The sequence below is a fragment of the Peromyscus leucopus genome, chromosome 16_21, assembly GCF_004664715.2.
Source record: "Peromyscus leucopus breed LL Stock chromosome 16_21, UCI_PerLeu_2.1, whole genome shotgun sequence".
Lineage (NCBI taxonomy): Eukaryota > Metazoa > Chordata > Mammalia > Rodentia > Cricetidae > Peromyscus > Peromyscus leucopus.
This window is the reverse complement of record NC_051084.1, coordinates 13,144,881-13,161,441: the sequence shown is the minus strand read 5'-3', so window position 1 is coordinate 13,161,441 and position 16,561 is coordinate 13,144,881. Positions and strand designations below refer to the sequence as shown.

At 39.1% G+C, this 16,561-nt stretch overlaps 1 protein-coding gene across 2 annotated transcripts in view; it reads right to left on the bottom strand.

The window, feature by feature from the left end:
• Zfand3 (zinc finger AN1-type containing 3) overlaps nt 1–16,561 on the bottom strand; it is a 247,165-nt gene that overhangs the window by 163,451 nt on the left and 67,153 nt on the right. The window contains exon 2 of one of the 2 annotated variants that reach the window (XM_028885047.2): nt 13,387–13,427. The exons of the other annotated variant lie outside the window; for it this stretch is intronic. Within the exon in view, the coding sequence (XP_028740880.1) occupies nt 13,387–13,427 (41 nt within the window). The remainder of the gene's footprint in view (nt 1–13,386; nt 13,428–16,561) is intronic. 2 annotated transcript variants of the gene reach the window in all.

Below are 16,561 nucleotides of genomic sequence, written 5' to 3'. Positions count from 1 at the left end.
GGATGAACTATCCAACGGCTCTCACAAATAAGCCCAGGGCAAGAAAATGTGAAATCTATTCCTTTATTAGTGAATTTAACTATTGATAAACTACATGAATTAATTAAGGTCCATTTTCAGTTAAATGGGATCTTCCCTGAAGTCACATTTTACTCAAGTCTTGGCCCTTTTCTGTAGCTGGCAAAAACTACTCTAGCCAGGTGGCATTGGTGCACCCCTTTAATCCCAGCACTTGGGAGACAGAGTTCGAGGCCAGCCTGGTCTACAGAGTAAGTTCCAGGATAGCCAGAGCTACAGAGAAAAACCCTGTCTCGAATTCCAACCCCCCACCCAAAAAATGAGTGTTGTCACCGGGAAGTTGCCCAACACTACATGAAGACCACGTATCTATGATATATGGCCAGCACAAACTGGACTCGATGTGATGATGGAGAAAAACAGAGAACACAAATCTGGGTGGATCTGGGAAGAGTTCAATATGGTCAACACCTATTATTAAAAAAATTCTTAAAGAACCAATTTAAAACAATTTATTTATTTTACTTTATAGCAACTGTGAGTGGGACTGCTTTTCCATTTCTTTTTTTAACATGTTCATTATTAATATAATTTAAAAAGTCACTAATCAATGTTACTTTTTTTTAGTGAAAACTTTATAGAACTCATGTAAATTCTAACAATATTCTTAGGTTTCCCTATATACAAAATCATGCTATCAACGAACAAGAATAATTTTGTTCTTTCTTTTACTATTTAAATATCTTTTAATTCCTTCCTTTGTCCAACTGCTCACGACTTACAAGACTTTGTTAGCAAGTAGACATCTTGGTCTTGTTCTAGAGCTCAGAGGAAATGTTTCCACTTTCTTGCATGCAGCACAGTCCTGGGTATAAGTAACTCTGTCCTGCTGCTCTATCGTGGGGTAGGGGGCAGTATCTCTATACCTAATTCATTGAGGATTTTTATCATGAAGGGATGCTAGATTTCACAACTGCGTTTTCTGTCCATTTAAATGATCGAGTGGTTTTTGTCCTTTGTTATAGTGATGTGAAGTGAAATTGATGTGAAATCATAACAATCATTTGTTATTCTATGCCATCTTTACATGTCTGAGATAAATCCCTCTTGGTCATGAAGCATACAATTTTTGATGCACCGTCAGATTCAGCTTATTACTATTTTGCATACATGCCCACCAAGGATCTGGGTTTGCAGTTTTACTGTGTTGTGTTCTTGTCTGGTTTAGTTTCAAGAGTAATGCTGGTCCCAAACAAACAATGTGTTTGGGACCAGCATTGTGTTTAGTTTTTTGGCAAAGTTGAGAATTAATTTAAAGTTTTTTAAGTTTGGTAGAATCAACAACAAATTCATCTGATCCTGGTTTTTCTTTGATAAGATAATATCTTATCTTGTTATTCATTATTGGTATGTTGAAAGTTTTCTGTCTTCTAGATACAGTTTTGGGGAGTTACATGTCCAGGAATCTATCCCTCTCTTCCAAGCTGCTAAGTTGCTGAAGTACTATTTATAAGAGTTGCCGGAGTAGGGGATTTAGCTCAGTGGAAGGCCCTGGGTTCAGTCCTCAACAGTGGCACACACCTTTAATTCCAGCACTGGGGACATAAAACTAGCCAGCACAGAGTTTCACTATGTAACACTGGTTGGCCTAGGATGGGACTCACTATGGTCAGGCTGATCCTGAACTCAAAGAAATCTCCTGGCCTCAGCCTCTGCCTCCCAAGTGCTGGAATTAAAGGCCTGCACCAACACACCCAGCCTTGTTTTGACTTTTTTTAAACTATATGTGTTTTGTGTGTGTGTGTGTGTGTGTGTGTGTGTGTGTGTGTGTTTTCTTAAAACAGGATTTCTTTGTGTAACAGCTCTGGCTATCCTGGAACTCACTTTGTAAACTAGGCAGGAAAGATCTGCCTACCTCTGCATCCTGAGTGCTGGGAATAAAGGTGTGCACCACCACCACCTGGCTAATACAGTTTCAATGATACTTTAAAAATACATTTCATCAATGTCATCTAATTTGATTCACAGTGAGAGATGTATAATGGTCACCATGTGACAAGAGGCCACTACACTGTCACATCCTTTCATGACTCCAGAGACTGAGATACACAGAAAAACTGGGATGGTATGTGCTAGGCTTTCTGATGAAGAATCCATCAAACCGTGGAACCTCAGTGTGTTTATTATATACAGTGAACAAGAGGCAGGGTTACTGCATTCAGCTGAACAGGGTTAGCTAATTTAGGTAGAAGCTGTCTCTGCAGGAAGCAGTCTTCAGGCCATAAATATCAGGGGAGAAAGCTGTGGTGGACATTTTCTGCACACACCGTCACAATTCACACTTGGATGTCCCAAGGTAGGCTTTGCTATCCCTCGGAACCTCGTTGTGGAAGGGAGAGACGGGGTTTGATTTTTCCAATCGGTCTGAGGCTATGGGGTCCTGGCATGGCTGGGCACCTGTCAACAAGACACATGCACTCAAGACTTCACTCACTAAGGCTTCTACAATACACTTTCTTTGATTTAATTACATATGGTGCTCAGTCAGCCATCATCTACACAGACTAACCAGGGAGAAACACTAAAAGATATTTTCTGTTCTAAGTGTTACTTACTTATGGGAGTTGTGTTTTTCTTTTTTTGTTTTTTGGTTAGTTTGTTTTGTTTTTAATTTTTCTTCTACTAAAAGATGGCTGGTCAAGTGACTGTATAACACTTCACTTGTGAATAATAATTTTTTAATTTATTTTTTATTTGCATTAGTGTTTTGCCCACATGTATATTTGTGTGAAGATGTCAGATCTCGGAGTTACAGACAGTTGTGAGCTGCCATGTGGGTGCAGGGAATTGAACCGGGTCCTCTAGAAGAGCAGTCAGTGCTCTTAACCACTGAACCACCTCTCCAGCCCAATAATTTTTTTTTAAGATTTATTTTTAAATCATGGAAAATAAAATTGTAATCAAAATACAAAACATATTTTTGGTCATTTTCATTGTGGTATGTCTGTCACATGTCTAATATTAGTCTAATGTCAAGATAGTAATTTATCTTGAAGACTCTTTACCTTCCCAAAATGACACCCTGTATCCATTAGTAAATTCCCATTCCTGCCACCATGCCCTGGCAAATACGATTCTACTTTATGTATCTATGAATGGACTAGTCTAGGTTCCTTGTGTTAAGTCATACACTTGTCCTTTTGTGATTGCTTATTTCACTTAGCATAATGCCCTCCAGATTCACATATGTGGTGGCAAGACAGCATGAAGGTGTTCAAAGCAGCATGAAGATGAATTCTTTGATAATGATGTAAGGTACAAAGAGCTGACCAATGAAGTGATCTTACTTGAGAAAAGGAATAATAACTTTTTATGTTCCCCTTACCATAACTATCAACACACAAAAACAAGTAGGAGGACATTTTAAAGGAAAATACACCTCAGGGAATGGAACACTTGATCTTAAGTTAAAGTGTATATCTCTAATAAAACTTCTGTTATATCAGAAGGAATTCTTTTTTTCTCCCCTGAGACTGTGTAACAGTTCTAGCTGTCCTGGAACTCACTTTGTAGGCCAGGCTGCCATGAACTCACAGAGATCCGCCTGTTGTGGGGGCCCACAGAGGCTCCCTAGTAAGATCTTACTCAAGGTCAGAGATTCTGAGCTTGCTTTACCCAGCAGGGTTGCATAATGGGATGATTTGTCCACAGGCGTGGTTACCAGGTGTTTTGAAGGGTCTACACTTGGCTGTATGCTGTGCTTTGATCTTGAAAGGGGGAGGTCTTTTACCTCTCCCTTTGGTATTGTATAAAAAGCCCATTAGAATAAATCTGGAGGCAATTGGATGTTGACCCAGGGTTCTCCCAAAGCTGTGTCTCTGTCTTTCTGGTCGACTCTGCCTATATTTCTATCTAATACTTCCTCATTCCTCTCTCCTCCCCACGCCCAAGAACCCTTCAAAAGGTGGGAGCTGGACTCCTACAACCTGCATCTGCCTCCCAAGTGCTGGGATTAAAGGTGTACACCACCACCGCCCAGCTGAGAAGGAATTCTTTAAGGGACTAATAATGTAGAACATTCAAATCTTCTTTTAATTGATGCATGCAAAAAAAAAATCCCACATAAAATGTAAACTCTTACCTGAGAAAACATTAATATTTTTAAAAGTAGCACACGACTTTAATCCCAGCACTTTTAAAGCAGAGGCAAATTAACCTCTGTGAATCTACTACCCTTTGTAAATTTTCTTCTCATCCACAGAAATTTCTAACCTGATAGAATCTAAAGATTTCTATTATCTTCAGATAACTAACATGGTGCACGGTAACATCTGGAGTGTGGGAGGAGGGAGGACAGGGGAATCCGTGGCTGATATGTACTTTTACATATTTATTAAAAAAGATTACTAACATAATATACTCACACAAGGAGAAAGGAAACACACGCATATATATATTTTTAAAGATAGATCTAACCAACAACAAAAGAAGACAAAGTCGCAGTTTTTCCAGCATCACCTCAGATCATTTTCAACGCCTTTCACTTAGGAAACACCTGGGAAGAACACTGATATTTTACACCTAAAAGCTCTAAAATTCCTTTCTCTCGGGGAGTATTGGACTAGACTTCCTAAAAACAGAAACATTGCTAGGCACTCAAGAGGCACAATGTGGACAAGCTGGGCAGACAGGAGCAACAGGCTTTCAGCTGCCAGTGTAACTGGGGACCAGTGTTCTAAGAATTCCTGATTACAATGGAAACTAACAGCTTGCCATATCACATGTCATGAATCAAAGGCACACCACTGTCACTTCTCATAAAACTGGCAAATCAGCAACTTCTACAGATGTCAAATACTTTCAAACAAAATCATCTGCCCTGGTCTGTTTAACACCTTATTAACCTATTGCTAAGCTATTTATTAATATAGAACAGCCTTAAGCCTTACTGTACATTCACTAGGAAAACTAGTGGGATAGTTATCAACAGTGGGTGTTAACATTCAGAATGAAGTGTGGGGCACTTAGTAATACACTGCTACCAAGACTCTTCAAAACATTAGGAGATGGGGCCATAATGATGGCTCAGGGTTAAGAGAACTATCTGTTCCTCCAGAGATCCTGAGTTCAATTAACAGGTCCCACATGGTGGCTCATAACCATCTGTAACTGTAGTTCCATGGGATCTGATGCCCTCTTCTGATGTGCAAATGTACATACAGACAAAACACCTATATACATAAAGTACATAAATAAAAGTAGTTTTAAAAAATCAAGAGGACCTGCAAGACTTTCATAGGACACAGCTAGAAGTATGATGTTTAGTTTAAGTCCAATTAACTAGCTGCAGCTCATTTTTCTAGAAACTTTCTCTTTTTTTTTAATATTTATTTATACAGAAGAGGGCACCAGATCTCATTACAGATGGTTGTGAGCCACCATGTGGGTGCTGGGAATTGAACTCAGGACCTCTGGAAGAGCAGTCGGTGCTCTTAACCTCTGAGCCATCTCTCCAGCCCCAGAAACTTTCTTTAATATAGTATTTTTTTAATTGAACTGTTTCAGATATGTATTCTTCTTACTCTCTCCCTACATTAGTTAACAAGCACCAATCTGCTGAATAAACTCATTACCAACTATTTACTCATCTAATTTTTCTCTTGACATTATTTCAAAACAAATGATACAATCTGATTTTTTTCAAAATAATTCCTGTGCAAAATAGAAAAAATATATGCAACAATACCATTTAACTGGGCCAGTGCTAAAATTTTAGAGTTTATTTGATATATCAGATAAAAATAATTCTGTTTTTAGAGTACATGCAAATACAATACAAAAATATGGTCTTTCTTGAGGGTAAATTGGTAAATTATTAGCCTATGATGAGCTATCCAAAAACATCTGGGCCTTTAAATACTTGAAATTTGAAACTAGACTTCCAGTCCTGTCATTGATCCTAATATTTGCCACTATCTGCTAAAGATAAAAAATAGTATCCCACAAATTCTAGGACTTCAAATTAATTGTCATAATTTCACGTATCTCTGGAGACAGCATCTCTATTCCATTGAGAACCTTCATATGCTAGGATAATAATATCTAAATAGTTACTAGTTTCATATGCCCCCACCCTCCTAAACAGCAGCAAGCAAAACTCAAAAACTACAGCATTCATTGGTTGAATGCTTAGGAATTTAGAGAATTTTGCTAACCCATGTCTCAAATGACCACAAAGAGAAAAGGGCAGATTTGTAATGGCAAAGCTTTAAATTGATGAAGTCACATGAGGAAAGTTATAAAACCACTCTATGGAGGTAAGTCCTTAGACTCTTTCCCCCCAAAGTACTGATCTTTCCAACAGATCTTTGTGAGTCAGAGCTAAAGCCGTATCTTTTTATTCCCAGATGAGTGTCGGTCCCACTCAGGGGTACAATGTTTTATTTAAAATGTATTCTTTCTCAGTAACCACTTTGTTCTAATTGGCAAGGCAAAGCCAGGTCTCTAAAGCACATAGCTCGTTACATTCAGTTTGGATTACAAAAGCACACGATGAAACAAACTGCATCGAAATGTACAAATTAACAGCTCAGGAGTATGGGACAGGGTAGTGGAATTAGACTGTAATTTGGAACAAACTCCACAGGGAAGCTGGGGAACAAATCACTAGTGTCCTTATAAACCATACAAGGTTTCCAAATGAGCAAATACACAACCAGAGGACAGGCTTTTCCATAACTCAACCAAGCTGCTAAATATGGATATGAGGAAACCAGTTTCTTGAACACGATTATGCATATATGTATGAGAATGGGAATACCAACAAGGCAGTTTAACAATCAAAACCTACAGTTACACTGTCTAAATAGGAAACTCCTCTTTGCCTTCCCACTGACAATGCACCAACAAGCCCACAATTAAATCACATTTCCAAACATTTTTTTAAATCTTTTGAGAAGCTAAACACAGGAGACTAAATTAGAAATAAAGCTTTGCTATGCAATACAGAGAGGAAGGTTAATGAGCTAAAAGTTATATGAAAAGGCACAAAAAAGAAGTTAAGAAATGAAAATCTCACCACAAAAATAGAAAATGCTTTAGACAAAAACACTCCCCCATCTCTCTCCTCCAGCCCCCCACACCCTTCCCAAATTAGCTAATCTATGAAGCTTCCAGCACACTTCTCTGGAGATCTAGAGACAAATTATAACAACTCAAAGAAAGGAGCATAGGAAAAGCAGGAACTCTATGCTAAGGCACTGGCATGACTATAACCTGCTATTTAATTCTCTCTGAATCCACTTCATTGGAGCTGTTACAATTCCATCTAATCTATGGCCATCATGCCTAGTCACCGCATACTATGGAGATGAGGAGGAGTTCAAATATCTAAAACCAACCTTAAGTCTTCACTCTAAAATCTCATCTTGGAGTCGTGATCTGCAGTTTCCTTCTCTGTAAAATGGAGATAGGAAACCAGTAACATTCTGAGATCACATGAGATGGTACTGTACAAAGGGGCTTCATAAGACAAAAGAGCTGCAGCCATCTTCGTCACCAGGACAATTACTTCAGACCTAAAACCCTTCTGAAAGCAGAGATGTAACTGTCCATACTCTTCCTTCATCTTTTTGTTACAGTTATTCTTGTTCCCTTCCAAGTACCCTCCTTCTTATACTGTTTGGTGGTGTACTGTTTTTTATTTTTCTCCAAACAGAAGTCCTATATTTCTATCAAACCCAAAGTCTTAAGGGTCTTTTTCTTTCTTGTATCTAATATTCAATATAAGAATAACCCAAGAAAGTTTAAATCAGCCTTTGATGTGAGTTCAGACTGATCTACTTTAGACTCTAGGAGTCAACAAACACTGTGGACTTATGATATGAAATTTTATACTAGTAAACATCACATTTTAGTTATACTTTAGTAGCTTAAAGATAATGTCTTTTTGTTTCCACTTGAAGTCCCTTCTGCAGGTAAAAGATTAATTTCAAAAGTGTTATAATTGGGGAAAGTATCCAAAAATCCACAACGTTAACCAGATCAAGAAATGGTTTGAGCACCAATAGCTATGTGGAGTCAAAGCCACAGAGTACACACACAGCACAGGAGACGTAGCAGTTATGTCAGGCTGCTCTTCATGTCTATTACTTAAGAAGCTAACCATCTCCAAACCAAGCAGTTCTCAGATCTGACAGGTCTCTGGAGCACAAGCCCCCTCCATAGCTATTTGCTTTCAAAGGAGTTACATATTCCTAAAGTGGACTGAGGGATGCAATGCTCCCACCTCCATCTCCAAAATGTCCACACACAACCTGCAAATACAAATCCTTTTCTGAAAAAGGGGTCCTTATACATGTAACTAAGTTAAAGATTCCTCAATAAAAATAATCCTGAATGAGGAACAGTTCTCATTCCAATGTCACTTGTCCTTAGGAGACAGAAGACAGACTCACAGCAGACAAAAAAGCCAACAGTAGAATGCCAAGGAACATCAGATTATTGGCAAACATGGGGTGATCCGTTTCTGCAGTTCTAGGAAGAGCCAAGCCTGCTGACACCTTGAATTAGGTTTCTCAGCCTCTAGAACTGAGAAAAGAAACCCTGGAACAGGTTAAAATGGCACAGATTATAAAAGCCAGCAATCTAACTGGAGCAGAATGAACACTTGCTTCTTGCCATTGAAGGACTCCTGCCTACCACGTGAGAGGTCTAATCCCCAGCACCATAAGGAAAACATTTTAGTAAAGTACTTGCCATACAAGCATAAGGACTTGAGCACTCGTGTTTACTAAAAAAAATAATAATAAAAATAAAAAGCCAGGCATGGGGGCACAAACTTGTAATCCCAGCACTGTGGAGACAGAGACAGGAGGATGCCTGAATTGGCAAGTTCCAGATCCCACTAAGAGATCCTTTGTCAAAAACCAAGCTGGATGGCTCCTAAGGAATATCACCCAAGACTGACCACTGGTCTCTGCACATACTACTAGAACACATACACAGAAAAGGAAACCGATGAGACTGATTTTTAAAGAGTGAAATTTCATTATTACTTTAAAATTAAAAGGTGGGCCGGGCGGTGGTGGCGCACGCCTTTAATCCCAGCACTCGGGAGGCAGAGCCAGGTGGATCTCTGTGAGTTCAAGGCCAGCCTGGGCTACCAAGTGAGTTCCAGGAAAGGCACAAAGCTACACAGAGAAACCCTGTCTCAAAAACCAAAAAAAAAAAAAAAAAGGTGGACCACTGTAAATTAGAGGCCAGCCTGGTCTACAGAGCAAGTTCCAGGACAGTCAAGGATACACAGAGAAACCCTATCTTGAAAAACCAAAAAACAAACAAATAAATAATGTTTAGCTGCATTTTAGACTGGTCAGCTAACAATCAGTAATTCATTAATGCTTTTTTTTTTTTTTTTTGGTTTTTCGAGACAGGGTTTCTCTGTGTAGCTTTGCGCCTTTCCTGGAGCTCACTTGGTAGCCCAGGCTGGCCTCTGCCTCCCGAGTGCTGGGATTAAAGGCGTGCGCCACCACCGCCCGGCTATCATTAATGCTTATTTTTAATAGAACTATTCCATAAATACTTAAAAAAAACTGCTTTCACTGTGAATAATCATCTCTCCCTGGATTACTCAGTTTTATGTCAATCATGGAGTGTATGTCTTCAGTTATTCTTAAATGGGAAATAGGTCTAAATTATCGTTATCATTTAGCTGTGAAACTTTCCTTACAGATGCATGTGTCTGAACACTTGGTCTTTCATGGATAGTTCTGTTTTGTGACATTGTAGAACCTTTAAGATGCTGGGTCTAGTTCAGCCTGTGGGTCACGACCCCTTTAAAGTGGAATGACCCTCTCACAGGGCTGGCTTAAGGCCACTGGAAAACACAGATATTTACAGTATGATTCATAACTAGCAAAATTACAATCATGAAGTTGCAATGAAAGTAATCCTATGGTTGGGGTCACCACATGAAGACTGTATTAAAGGTCACAGCGTTAGGAACGTTGAGAACCACTGCTTTAGATGAAGGAAGTGGTTGTTGGGGTGGACCTTAAGATACAAGCCAACAGCTTCATATTCTTATCGCCACAGTGACAACAGCTACCACGTCATGGTCTCACTGTCACAAACTTTCGCCTCTCACACTGTAAGCAAAAATACACATTTCTAATTAAAAACAAAACATCCCCTTCTTTAAGTTGTCTCTGTCAGATAGTCTGTCACATCAGTAAGAAAACTAGTAACAGCTACACATTGTTTTTAAAAAAACTTTCTACTATGATTTTTCAGAAGTACTTTCCTCTTGGCCTAGAAATAGTGATCGCGTTAGTGTTGCTTTTTAAATTTGATTTTATTATTTTATGTGTATGGGTGTTTTGCATGTGTGTCTGTCTATACACCACATGCATACATGGTGCCCTCAGAAGCCAGACAAAGACATCAAATTCCTGGAACTAGAATTAGACAGTTCTGAGCCACCAGGTGGTTGCAAGGAATCAGATACAGGACTTCTCCAAGAGCAAGCAGTACTTTTAACTACTGAGCAATCTCTCCAGCCCCATACACTTGCTTCTTTTTTAAAAAACAAACTTTAAAAAGAAACGTCTTGAGATCTTTTAAACTAGGTTACCAGTACCTAAGAGCTCTTCCTTCAGTAATTGCCACCTTTTAAAGTGTATAGCTCACCTTGTTTTTCTTCTGCTTTTGTTCTTTCTTTCTTTTTTTTTTTTTTTTGTTCCGTTTTGAGTTTCTCTGTAGCTCTGACTGTCCTGAAACTTGCTATGTAGATCAGACAGGATAACTCATAGATATCTGCCCCTTTGCTTTCTGAATGCTGGGATTAAAGGCATTCACCACTATGCCTGGCTTTTAATGAGCATTTAAAATTAAAATAGCCAAAGCAATCTTTCATGCTGTCTTGTATACATCTCATGTCAATAATATATTTCCTATGCTTTTCTATCTTCATAACGAAACAATAAACAAATGTATTTTTAAAGTTCATTTTAAAGAATACAATTACTTTTACTTACTTCAAGGAGAAAACTCCTTGAAAAACTTGAAAATATTCTTTTAAAAAAAAAAGTTTTATGGACTCAAACTCGATAGGCAGATCAAGGATGACTTTAAATTTCTGAATCTCCTGCCTCCACATCCCAGGTGCTAATTTATACCACCATGTCCAGTTTATCTGGTTTACTAGGGATTGAACCCAGGGCTTCATGCATACTAAACAAGCTCTATCAACTGAACTACATCCCAGCCCTCTCCTAAAATTTTAAAGGAAACCTGTATAAAAAGGATGGACACAAAACAGCAGCAACAAATAACTATAGCCAAAGAATGTACAACTGTAACAAATCTAAAGAAACATGAAGACTACAAACTGACTCTGTTGATGATTTTTTTAAACATTCTATTCACCTGGGGACATGAGACAGTTCTTTTATACACATGAGCTACCTTATTCAAAGGTATCTGGCCTTCTCAAGGGAAAATCACTACAAACTACAATGGAGATCACTCTGAGGATAGAGCTACAATCTACTGCAAACTGTACCTGCTATGTTCATCTGTCCTGCTAAAGTTCTCATCACTGAAGAAATATTTCTTTATATCTGTAATTACAGCTATCAACAGAATACAGCCCTCCACAGAACCTGGCATAATGTGTTTAAAATCGGACAAAGTTCAAATTTACCAATGATGCTTTTCTTTTAAAAACCTGAAGTATTGACAAATTGTTAATTTTGCACAGATGCAAACTGACAGTTTCCCTACCCTTACACACACACACACACACACACACACACACACACACACACACACACATACACACACACACACATATGCACACAAGCACATGTCCAAATTTCCCATCTATCCCTAGTTTAGGTGCAAGAGTCAAGGTTTAAAGCTTGCAGGATGATTGGTTTTTTGCCCAAATAGCATAATGAATCCAAGATGAAAACAACAACAACAACAAAAATTCCTTTGATTAGATTCTTCTGACCCCTGTTCTTGACTGGGCTTACCCTCTGCCTATATAACTATAACAGACACACCCCAATATAAAGACTTAAACATTAACAGCCTTCTAAGTAAAACATTTGCATCCTTAGAATTACCCTCATGCACAACCACCCATCAAGTTTGCCTCTTCAAACCTAATGACTACCAAAAGAATGCATTGTTCTAGTCAACACTCACAGGCATGTCCTAAACACTCTCAGAGCATTTACTAAAAAGGACTTAGAATTATGAATTTTTCTATGTCCCTTTGAGATATATGTATATCTCCTCCAACAACTTGGGAGTGTCTTTCTCAAGAACTTGAAAGCCATGTTTTTAAAATGTAATTACCAAGTGTATCCATCTCACAGATCTGTAGGAAGGCAGACCACTAACTTTGCTGACCACCAACTCATACAGAATTAGCCTGTCAACATACTGCTTCATTTCTGTCTCTACAGAACCTCTGCTTTGTCACCCATGCCCACATTCTTGAACTCTCCCTTTAAAGGTCCCCGCCAACAATGTGTAATCTGTACTTAAGTTCAGTTTATGCTATACCCTGCTGTCTGCTCCAATAGTATATCACTAAAATCTGTCCATAACACTCTACATAGTATCCAGCTTTGCTTACCTTTAGCAGATTAAAAAGAAACTAAACATATTTCATCAGTAAAGAGTGAACTGAGTTACAGAAGATCACTGGCTATAAATTTCTTTTTCAGAAATTAAACTGGAGATTTTAAGTTCAGGAAGAAGTTATAATGCAAGGACTCAATCAGTATATGGGGATGGTAAAGGTCCTTGGCAAGCACCAAGTCCCAATCCTATGTTTTACAAATGATGGCTCTAAAGTCCAAAAAGATGAAGTGACTTACCCAAGATGATTTCAAGGAGGGATCTGATTAGAAGGGGCTAACTCAGCATGACTCGCTTCCTGACTCCAACATGAAAATATTCTTCCTGCGGTATTCTCATTGGTAAAGCAACATTTACTATTAATCATTTAAGTCAATATCAGAGATTAATATATAGGACCCTACTAAACCAGACAGATTTTAAAAATTCTTCTGTACCCCAATACAATGAGCAAACTGTATTTGTTGCAAGTACACATGAAATTCCATTTCACTCAGAGAGGCGAGTTCAGCAATCTTAACCAATACATGAAGCACCCAGTGAAGAGAATCTGATTTCACACATAAAGAAAACAAAGCCCCATGCAAAATCTATAGGAGGGCCAAATAATTTAGATAATCTTAAAATAACCAAAGAGAAAAAAAATAAATTGTTGGGAAAAAAATGAAAAGAAAGAAAAAAAAAAAAGACACCCAAACCCTTTTCTGCACTTACCAGCAAAGCATTTGGAACAGAGATTCATAGTCTTGCTGGACCTGGGGCAAAAAAAAAGAAAGAAAGAAAGAAAAGAAAGAAAGAAGAGCTAAAAATTCCATATCACTCTAATCAAAACAAAAAATTAAATGCAGGCAAAGAATTGACTGGCCAGACTATAATAAGCTCTAATAAGCTAATTAACAGCAAGTCCGGCCAGCTGTCTATCCCATCCCCAACAAAACAAAAGCAAACAAAACTAAAGTAAAATGCATGGGTTTTTATTTTTTACCTTTGCATGAGCCAAGGCTTTATTTTATTTGCTGCAATTAACAGCTGGGGTAGCAATAAGTGCAGGAGTATTGTAGTAGCCCAGGAGTCAATTTATCTCACAGAATTCACCACAGTCCCTCTGCGAAGAGCAGAAATGCCTGCAATGGAGTTTTAAGCTTTCTCCCATAATCACAGGCATCTGCTTTCCACATCACTACAACTTTTATCTCCTCTTCTTTCCTCTCATTCAGATCCTGGTCACATTATGACCTTGTTGTTTAAAATTTTTCCTTCAGCTGCTCCCAATCAAATTATTTTTTCATGTCCTTTCATCTGTTAATAATAGCTATAATTCACTGAATACTAACTTGGATGGGCATTTAACATACATTATCTTACTAATCACCCCAGTCTCCCTAAGATGGGTATTACCATATTGCTTGTTTCACTTTTTAAAAAATTTCACGTCCGTCTGTATAACCAGGAAACACACACAACTGGCTACAAGAAATGAGTATTAAGGAAATGTTCTCCCCTCCCCTCCAAGATATTCTTAAACTAAGGGAGTCTTAAAAACCACAGCATACTCTCTCATCTCCATCTGACCTATGAACGGCTTTCCCAAGATCTTCATCTAGAGACTGCAGATGATGACCTATCTGACCTCCTCCTTTCACAACACAGCACCTGATAGCACACAGCCAGCCAAGGACTACAAAGACCAACTTATATGCCAGGTGCAGCTCCCTGATGCGTCCCTGACCCAACCTGTTCCAAGCATACTCACTCTTAGAGCACTTCCAAAGACCTCTGAGAATACTCTACATTGGGCAAATTGGCCTATTTGCAGCTTCATTCCTAAGCAATTTTCCTCCCAACACTAAGCCTTTGGCCAGAGTTGCCCCGACAAATACAATAAACCAATTTCTTCTGTCCTTTTTACTAAATTTTACAATTTAAGCCTCAGATATGGATGTGGTGGTGCACACCAATCATCCACCACTTGAGAAAAAGGAGGTTGATGCCAAACAGAGCTACATGATGAAATCAGTGCCAGCCTGGGCTACATAGCAAGGCCTTGTCTCATAATACCAACAACCACAACTTTAAAGGGAGGAGGAGGAGAGGGAGCCTCCCACAGGAAATATTTACTATCTATGCCAAAGATTGCAGAACAGTAAATAAATGCTTCTCATCTAACTCCAAAGTCTATTCTTTTCACCATGAAAAACAAGGGCTTCTGCTCTCCACAAAAGCTGGAGGATGTACACCAATACCAGCCTAGCACATTTGCAGTTCATGAAAATGATCCCACATCTACAGATCTGGCCTATGAAGGCCAAGTCTGCTCTCTGATAAAGACTAGCAAATGCTTGGTCTACACAAGACTAGACTACCAGTCATTCCTGTGGACTGAGGCTGAGGCTGAAGGATTCTTCTGTTACCTTCCCCTTCCTGATGTTTTCCCTTCTTAATGCAGTACCTAAAGAGCCAGCGGCCAAGGTCTACGGGAACCTTGGGCAGCCTGCACAGAGACAGCAGTAGTGTAGTTCTGTGTGTACTGGTTTGAAAATCGTGTTCCACAAGACTGGTAAGGAAAAAAATCAAAGGGGGGTGGGTGGGAGACAAAACAGCATTTTTTCCCTCAGTCTCCCTGACCTCTCTCTCTTCAGATAGTTTTTTCAAAGTGTCAAAACAGAACTCCCCCAAGAGTCGGCTGATTCCTCTTACACTCTATAAACAGCAACACTTCTTCCCAGTTGCTCAAATCAAAATCTCAGGTGCAGCTTTAACTCCCTTCTTTTCTGCTGTTTTCTGGATGACACTGAGCAAGACCCACTAGCTCCACTTGCAACTGTTCTTGTTAGAAACCCCTGGCCCTCACTAACTCTCCCACTGCAAATGAGTTTCCACTGTCTACTGCCTCCTTACAATGATATTCCACCTAGCAGCCAGGGTAATCTTTTAAAAAGTGGGTTATATCCCCCTCCACCCCATCCCCGTCAGGGTTTCCCTGTGTAGCCCTGGCTGTCTTGGAACTTGCGTTCTAGACTACGCTGGCCCTGAACTCAGAGATCCACCTGCCTCTGCCTCCTGAGCACTGGGATAAAAGTTGTGTGACACCATAGCCCAGCATGCTGTTTTCTTAATGTGATCTAACCAGATTGTGATCTAACAATCTGTACATCCTCTGTGGTCTGGCTCTGCTTACCTCCTTTCTATTTTCACCTCCACTCACCATATTTTAACCATATTGGCCTTTTTTCTGTTCCCAGGATGTACTGTTGAGCCTTCTCCATACTGTTCCCTGTGTCTCCAAGTCACTGTGAAGTGGTCAGTCACTCAGGTCCTACCTAGTTCAGAATTCTCAGTAGTTTTCCAATAACTACTTCAATCAGTTCCACTTCTTTTCTCTCACAACCTATCAAAGTATATCTCAGCAATTGTCTTTTTGATGCTTTGTTTTTGTTTTGAGGCAGAGTAGCAACAAGCCCAGGCTGGCATCAAACTTGCTGTGTAACTAAGGATGACCTAAACTCCTGATCCTGCTGCTTCTCACTTTCCAAATCCTTTGATTAGAGGTTCATGTGTCTGACTTGATAATCTTTTAACAATAGGAAGTGCTACTAAGTGTCATAAAAGAAACAATCCTCTTGGTCACTTTCATTTTTTATTTATTTCATATATATGTACACACACACACACACACACACACACACACAGGTAAAGGTCAGAGAACAATTTATAAAAGTCAGTTTTTTCCTTCCACCAAGTAAACTCTGGGCATCAAATTCGGGTAGTTAAGATTGGCAGCAGGAACCTTGACCAGCTAAGCCATCTTGCTGGCTCTCATTTGGTATTTAATGGGCAACCAAAACATACAAATAATATTAAGAGTTGAATCCTTTCTGGATGCCTGGAC